We start from the raw sequence: 8,780 nt of genomic DNA, 5'->3' as shown, positions 1-8,780 counted from the left end.
GATAAGCTAGAAGCTAAGAATGATTCTCTTTTAGCTAAATGTGATGTAGCAGAAAAGGCTAGTGTTGAGCTTAGCGAAGCAATTGATCCTATAACGTTCAAACTCAAGGAGCTTAAATCTTCTAAGAAAGAGATTAAAGATAAACATGATAAACTTGAGAGGATCCACAATGAGCTCATCACTAGCCACAACATGCTAAAAGAAGAATATACTACTCTTAAGATTAATCATGATAATCTTGTCATTGCTCAAGAATATTTATCCAATGACCAACATGATGCTACTAACGATGTTGTTAAGATTGATATAGCTACATCATGTGATGATTTGATCATTGAGAGCATTGAGCAAAGTTCTAGTAGCAAGAGCAAGCAAGTGGTTGAGACTGAAGATTATGATGAGTTTATCAAGCTCAAGGATGACAATAAAAAGCTCAAGAAAGATCTCGAAGAGATCAAAAGCCTCAACACTATTGTGCTAGAAACTCTTGATTATGATAGTGATTTGATTCTTGGGAATAAGAAGCTCAAAGAGAATAAGAAGCTTAATGAAGAGAAAAACAATGATGCTCTCAAGGAAGAGAACAAGAAGCTCAAGTTGGAGAAAGAGCATCTTAAGATTGGATTGAGTAAGTTCACAAGAGGCAAGTATCTTCAAAGTGAGCTACTAATGAATACTGTCATGAAGATGGATAGAAGTGGCATTGGGTACTTGGTAAACCAAGAGAAGAAGGCTCAAGCTCAACAACACAAGTCAAAGCCAAAGCCAAAGAGATATTTTGAGTGTGGACAAGAAGGCCACTTTGCCCATAAGTGCCAAACTCCACCACCACAACCCTTGCCCAAGCATGCTAGACCTTTTGCTTTCAATGCTCATTACATGCTTAGAAAGGATTCTAGTGGGAAGATAAAAGTCATATTCTTAGGACCTCCCAACAAGAATAGGCCTAAGAAAATTTGGGTAGCAAAGTCACTTGTTGAGAAGGTGAAAGGCCCTCAATAAGTTTAGGTTCCTAAAGCTTGATCTCTTGTGTGTAGGTGAACTACAAGACCGGTGGGAGTTATTGGGTTATTGATAGTGATTGCACACAACATATGATCGGTGATCCTCGTATGTTCACCTCACTAGATGAAAAAGTAGATGGACAAGAAAGAATCATATTTGAAGATAATTCAAAGGGCAAGGTTAAAGGATTGGGCAAAGTGGCAATATCAAATGATCATTCAATCTCAAATATGCTATATGTTGCTTCATTGAGCTTCAACTTGCTATCCGTTGGACAATTGTGTGATCTTGGCATTCAATGCTTGTTTACCGAGAAGGAAGTTGTTGTATCTAAGAAGGATGATGATCAAGTGATATTCAAAGAATTTAGATACAACAACCTATATCTAGTGGACTTCACCTCCGAAGATGCTAATTTGAAGACTTGCCTATTCACTAAAACAACACTTGGGTGGCTATGGCATAGAAGACTTGCTCATATTGGGATGAGCTCACTCAAGAAGCTAATGAAGAATGATTTGGTGAGAGGGTTGAAGGATGTGAAGTTTGAGAAGGACAAGCTTTGTAGTGCATGTCAAGCTAGCAAGCAAGTTGCAAATACTTATCCAACAAAAGCTTTCATGTCAACCACAAGAGTGCTAGAACTCCTTCACATAGACTTATTTGGACCAACAACATACAAGAGTTTGGGAGGAAATCTTTACTGTCTTGTGATTGTTGATGACTATTTAAGATATACATGGGTATTCTTCCTTCATGACAAATCCGAAGTTGTATCATGCTTCAAGAAGTTTGCCAAGAGAGCACAAAATGAGTTTGAAGTGAAGCTCAAAAATATTAGAAGTGACAACGATAAAGAATTTGACAACACAAATATAGAAGCCTATTGTGATGAAGTTCGGATGAAGCATGAGGTCTCCATAATATATACTCCTCAATAAAATGGTGCAGTTGAGAGAAAGAACCGAACATTGATCACCCTTGCAAGAACAATGCTTAATGAGTACAACACTCCCGAAGCTCTATGGGCGGAAGCTATCAACACCGCTAGATGAGGCAACTTTTTGTCGATTGCGGAATGAGCTCAATGTGCTTGATTTTAGTAACTTCACTAAAAAATGAGCTTGTGTTGTCCCTTGCATTGCATTGTAATATACAACCTGTTTAATTTTTTGTAATGCATATAGGGCTTGTCTAAATGGTTAAGATAACCACCATAAAGCGTTTGAAGAAGCTTAGCCTTGGATCAAACTTGACAAGCAACTAAATTTACTTTCAAGTATTGCATTGCATATGCATGAATGTTGTTTTATCGTTTATCTTCAATTGCCCTATTATTGCCTATTTTCTTAAAAATAATTATAGCCTAAGGCAAAATATTTAAAAAAATGAGAGTTTGAGAGAGGTCACTCACATTAGTCCCAATTGGTGTTTATTTGGATCTTATTGAAGTTGGGACTTGATTGGGAACATGCAGCATGAAGGACTTTGAAGATTTGCTAGAAAAAGAGTGACCAGATGCTGCACCAGACTCTAAAGTCCAGCGTTTGGTCAGTTCACAGGAGGTGAACCTGCTATGATGGAGTGACCAGACTCTGCTATTCAGCGGCCGGTCATATGGTGGTTCAATGTCCGATCAAGCGAAGGCAATCAAGGCAGTGTGGACCAGACTTTGGCTACATCCGATTGGGGCTCACCGGACACGTCCAATCATGATTCCAGGGGTTTTGGACATCTTTGTAATTGATCAGACTCTGGGTGGCAGCGTCCGGTCGTTGCCATCGGAGTGTACAGTCAGTAGAAATCGTGCCGGATCTAGACTCTTATTCATTTCCTTTTCTATTCCATGGGACCCACCATATAATCGCGCGCGCCGTTTGCCCTAATCCACCGACTTCACCTGTGCCACCAAATCGCCATTGCTCGCCCAAGCCACCACGCTCCCATGCCCGATCCGTCGCCGTTCGCCGTGCCACATTACCTCACTGCCGTGCCCACGCATAGCCGCTCCAGCACGCTGCCTCTAGTCTATGCCTCAATCGTAGCGCCGCTGCAGTGCCTGCGCCTCTACCCTAGCATCACCGAGCCCCTACCCTAATGCCATCAAGCTCGTGCCCTTGTGCCGCCCATACCACAGCCAAACACTAGTGGCACATTGCTCCACGACGTGCCCTAATCCACTGCCCTACATCTTCTCGGTTGTTGCAGCACTTCACCGGAACCCTAGCTTCACAGTGTTGATCCGGTGGTTCCCTGATCCATTCCTTGTTCTTTAGTTTGTTGGTTCATCAGGTAGCAAGCCCTCGTTTCCAATTTCATATATATTGCTTGCTTCTTAGGGTTTCATATCTCTAGATATGTTGTAATTATTTATAAATCCGATCTATTCTAATGTGCAGCAAGTCAGTGTTTCTGAGGTCTCATTGGCAGTTGTCGGTCAACTCGGGGCCAAGATCGCGAGTACGAATTGAGGCCAAGCCTCGAAAGTGATAGCTGGTAGTTGATCTTTATCAGCGGTAGTTATTCTTTTCGGATCCATCAGATGGCTCGTATTAAGAATGTTGGAGGAGGTCTCGGTGATGAGGATCCGAGGCCCCCGCCTCGCTTGCCTACAGATACAAAAGGCAAGGCAACGAAGAAGCTAGCAATGAGGAAGCACAAGTACCCTGATGCAGATACAGTGAGAGCAACCACGGTTGCAAAGGTCGCAGAGCGCGCAGAGAGAGGAGGTACTCGGAGTGGTGTTGTTATTGTAGATCATCTTTCTCCAACTATGAGGGTTACACTTGAGCAGGTTAAGCACCATCATGGTGGTCCAGCTAGGACTGTCATGGTTGGAGGACGACATGTGGCTATTAATGAGAGTCAGTCTCAGGGGGAGTCACAGCAGCAGCCACAGCCAGCAGAGCAGACTCAGGAGGGAGAGCAGGCTGAGGAGATAGAGCAGGCACCTTAGCCATAGCTTCGCCACTCTGGTCGTACCCGTGCTCTAGTCACACTGAGGCCAGAGACACAGCGGAGGGGTTCTCATCCGCCTCCAAGACCATAGGGTCCGCCACCAGTGACTCATCTAGATTTGAGGGCCGCCATGGTCAAGCAGGTGCAGCAGCTCAGATTTGTGGACTTTGCGCAGTGGTTCCTACCGAGGAGGGATGACCAAGCTTCAGAGGGCTTCTACACACCACTACAGGAAGATTTTTATAATGCATATCTTAACAGTGGGGTAGTATCTAGATCTCAGAGGGTGTGCAATATTAAGTCCATTGTAACAGCAGTTGAAGAGCATATTTGCCCTTTCCTATCTTACCTGTCAGGGCTGACAGATTTACTTGGACGGACAGGCTTATATGTTCCATCTTGAGTCCATGAGTTCTATGCTATACTTTGGATTGACCTGCTGCATAGATTCATTCACTTTTCTTTCAGAGGCAGAGATTATAGGCTAATGAGCTCTAGGGTTAGAGAGATACTCATACTTTAGGAGTAGCCCATCTGACTATATGAGGTTTGCTATGGACAGATAGCACCTCCCAAACACCCTCACGGTGGTCTTGTGCCCCCTACAGATCTAGTCCGCCATTTCTTCTTAGAGCCTTTCGGTGAGGGGTTGAGCAGGACACCTAGTGATCTCACTCCTACTGCTAGAATGCTTGATGCTATTATGAGGAGGACACTGCTTCCGAGATGGGGTATCGTGAGGGCTTCACTCGCATACAGCTATGGCTACTAAACTCTCTAATGCAGCAGACTGTGTTTGACATTTGGGATCTCCTTCTATCAGAGATGGAGGATACTATTGCAGAGGGGTTTAGGGGTCACAGGCAACTATCATATGCTCACTAGATTACATTCTTGATCCACAGGATTGTTACTATGAGGCCACCTGAGATGATGGTAGAGTATAGTGGTGGTACTATAGAGTTCTCTGCAAACAACATGACTCAGATGATCCACCATAGTGTAGTGAGGACTCCTAACCAGCCGCGCCGTCGTCCAGAGGTGCCAGAGACTATAGCCCAGCGGGATGAGACCATTAGGGGCATAACAGCTACTGAGGAGGAGCAGTTAGATGCTTAGCAGGAGGGGATGGTCGCGAGTGACCCCAGTGATAGCTCAGATGATGACTACCAACCTATCTCTCAAATGCCTCCACGACAACATGACCATGAGGCCGGTAGTTCCAGTTCAGCTCCACCTGCATCACAGACAGATTCCGCTCTACTTGCTATACTTGAGCGAATGAGGCAGGATCAGGCTCGCTAGGCTTAGGAGACCGCTGCTACATTTGCACAGTTTTAGACTTGGAAGGATGAGTTCCAGCGATAGCAGCAGGCGATCCAGCAGCAGCAGCAACAGGCCATGCATCAGCAGCAGCTACTTGGGTTTATGCAGCATGTAGTGATAGATATTGGGGCTCCACCGCCACAGTCTTCACCCCAGCTTGGTCAGCCTGCCACCACTTCTATGACTCTAGCTTTCCAGCCTAGTGGGCTTTAGAGTCAGGGATAGCTAGCGCCATAGTTTCCTTCACCTACAGAGCAGGTGTCCTAGTGGTTTGCTTCGCCAGTGTTAGCCCCGTAGTTCACTCCTCTTCATATGGGCTTTACTTCGCCTTAGAGTTTGTCAGTGCTCACCCCAGTTTCTAGGAGCCTTGGTGCTTCATTTAGTGAGTTGACAGGGCAGCCTACTCCGCCAAAGCTACATGTCCAAGTCCTTCCATATTTGCACCTATTACCTAGACTACAGAGATGCTCGCTTCATCAGTTGCATCATCAGAGCAAGCAGTGCCAGTTATAGATCTAACTTAGACCACTTTAGCATTGCTTCTAGCTACATAGGGTCAGATTGCTCAGAGCTTAGGATCAGATGATGATGGCACACATTTCTAGCTTGCTCCTCACACCTCAGCGCCCGACTCATCCACTGCAGCCCCACCGACCGACCCTTAGGTTTTGGTGTTTGACGTCAAAGGGAGAGAGGGATCGAGTATGTTAGTCTTAGGGGGAGCGATACTTTTAGAGGGAGTCTATCTATTAGCCTATAGTTTATCTATTACATTTGGAGTTTTATGTGTGATATATTATGCATTCATGTTTACTATTATGCATTGAACTACTTAAGTGTCATCATAATCATGATATTTATGTGATATGTGACATGTGTGCTCTCTACTTTGAATTATTTATGTCATATCACTTGTGTTATGCTCATTTGTTTTGCTTCCATGTTTTAACTCCGATGCAAATGAGCTTTATTACTTGTACTCATGCTTATTTCACACCTTTGAAGTACATTATGTTGGCTTGGGTCATATAAGCTTGTCTAACTCTTTTGTTCTTATTGCTAAAAGCTTATATGAACCAAGAATGTTAAAAACCTCATCTCTTTCACATACTCGAGGTGGTATTGTCATCAATCACCAAAAAGGGGGAGATTGAAAGCATCTAGGCCCTAGTTTGGTTTCGGTGATTAATGACAATACATGATTACTATGACTAACGTGTGTTTTGTAGAGGCAATTAAGTTAGGTCAGGGTAATGGAGATCGATTGGGCAATCATGGTGGTCATGCCCCTATGATGGAAATCATTTTGGTTTTCAAATGATGGACGACAAGGTTAAGGATGGACTAGTTCTAAGTGTCAATTGGAGTTGAAGAGACACTTTGAGTAGTTTAGGACTTTGTTTTTCCTTTGGCCATACTATTAAGGGGGGTATGGATGGGTAGCTTGACCTAAGTGAGTCTAGTGAGTTAGGTATGGTGCACACTTGCTAAATCTAGCACTAGGTAGCTCCTAAAAAGCCCTTAGATCCATTGGAGCAAACTTCATTCACGTATGATCAAGAGTTGGAAGTGAATGGGGGGTCAAATGCTGACCGAACGCTGGTTCTAGAGTGATCAGACGCTGGCGCAGAGTTTGGTCAGTTCATTTGATCAAGGTGATTTTGTCTCATGCGACCAGACGCTGAGAGGTGAGTGATCGAACACTTAGTCCCAGCGTCTGGTTGACTCCAGTAAGGTTCTAGAGAGGGAAAATCATGACCGGACATGTCTGGTCACAACTTAATCACTGGAGTTTGAGGAGAACTGACCGGAGCGTCCAGTCACCCTATAGAGGCACATAACGGTTTGTTTTTCAACCAAGGTTATAAATTCTTCCTCCATTCGTGTGAGGGGGTACTTTTGCTCATTCCAACAGCTAAGAAACACTCTTGAGAGTGCCAAGAAGAGCAAGGTCCAAGTGAGGTGATTGTGATTTGAGAATCCCAGAGAGAGCCCTCATTAGTGAAAGTAAGAGTAGCAAAGTGTGCATCCACCCTTCTCATTAGGCTTGTTGTGGTCAAGTGAGAGTTCATGCTTGTTACTCTTGGTGATTGCCATCACCTGGACGGCTTGGTGGTGATTGGGAGTTTGGTGATCATCCGACGGAGCTTGTGGATGACCCAACTCGAGTTGTGAGCAGTTGTGGGTGATTTACCGTGACGGAGTGTCAAAGAATCAACCCATAGAGAGCACTTGATCCTTGAGCGGATCAAGGGGGAGCTACACCCTTGTGTGGGTGCTCTAATAAGGATTAGTGGGGAGTAGCGACTCTCTGATACCTCAGTAAATCATCGTTGTGTTCCTCCTTCTCTCTTTACTTTGAGCATTTACATAAAGCAATTCAATTCTTATTATTTACATTCATAGAATTGCCATGCTAGAGTAGGATTGGAACATAGGTTGCTAAACTTTTGTGCGATAGATTAATAGAAACACTTTCTAGGCACAAAGGGGTTAATTGGGCAAAGCGTAGGGTTTAATTATTGCGAAGAATTTTAGAATTAGCCCAATTCACTCCCCCCTCTTGGGCATCTTGATCCTTTCAACGTTACCCGCTCGTCGTCGACCCCATCATCCGCAAGAAGTGCCTCACCAAGGTGCTAATGGATGGAGGCAGTAGCCTCAACATCCTCTACGTCGACACCCTCGACGCCATGCACATCCCCCGGTCAGAACTCCGCCTAGTGGGCTCTCCCTTCCACAGGGTTTTCCCGGGAGCATGGGCATACCTGCTTAGGCAAATCGACCTGCTTGTCATGTTTGGCAACCGAGCCAACTTCCGCTCGGAGGTCCTCACCTTCGAAGTGGTGGACTTCCCAGGGTCCTACCACGCCATCTTGGGGAGGCCATGCTACGCAAAATTCATGGCAATCCCCAACTACACCAACCTTAGGCTAAAGATGCTGGGACCAAACGACGTCATCACCGTGAGCAGTGCCTTCTCACATGCCTTCATGTGCAACCACGAGCATTTCAAGCTCGCCACCATGGTCATCAACTCGTCTGAGCTTCCGCGGCTCAGGGAGTCACCGACCCCAGCAACCCCAGACTGTAACAAACCAAACTCCTCGATGGCCTTCCACCAGCTCAAGGAAACCAAAGCGGTGGGAATCGACCCCACCGACCCAACCAAAATGGTGCGGATCAGGACCCGGCTCCTGGCCAAATAGGAATGCGAGCACATCGATTTCCTGCACACCAATCATGATGCCTTCGCATGGAAGCCATCCGACAAACCGGGCATACTGTGGGACATCGCCGAACACGCGCCGCGCCTCATCCTGGGCTCAAAGCTCGCAAAGCAACACCTCCACCATTTTGACGATGAAAGGCGCAAGGCCATAGGCAAAGAAATCGCCAAACTCCTGGTAGCCGGATTTATTTGAGAAGTTCTCCACTCCGACCGGCTTGCCAATCCCATTCTTGTTAAAAAGAAGATTGGGAAATAGAGA

General features: G+C 45.3%; 1 protein-coding gene across 1 annotated transcript; it reads left to right on the top strand.

Annotated features, from left to right (window-relative positions):
* The first annotated feature begins 7,931 nt into the window (after positions 1-7,931).
* On the top strand, positions 7,932-8,498 carry LOC136468087 (uncharacterized). Its single transcript, XM_066466958.1, has one exon. The coding sequence runs from the start codon at positions 7,932-7,934 to the stop codon at positions 8,496-8,498; it is 567 nt and encodes a 188-aa protein (XP_066323055.1).
* Positions 8,499-8,780: the final 282 nt, after the last annotated feature.

The sequence above is a fragment of the Miscanthus floridulus genome, chromosome 1 (genome assembly GCF_019320115.1).
Source record: "Miscanthus floridulus cultivar M001 chromosome 1, ASM1932011v1, whole genome shotgun sequence".
Lineage (NCBI taxonomy): Eukaryota > Viridiplantae > Streptophyta > Magnoliopsida > Poales > Poaceae > Miscanthus > Miscanthus floridulus.
Note: the sequence above shows the minus strand (reverse complement) of the source record. Positions and strands in the feature narration are given on the sequence as shown.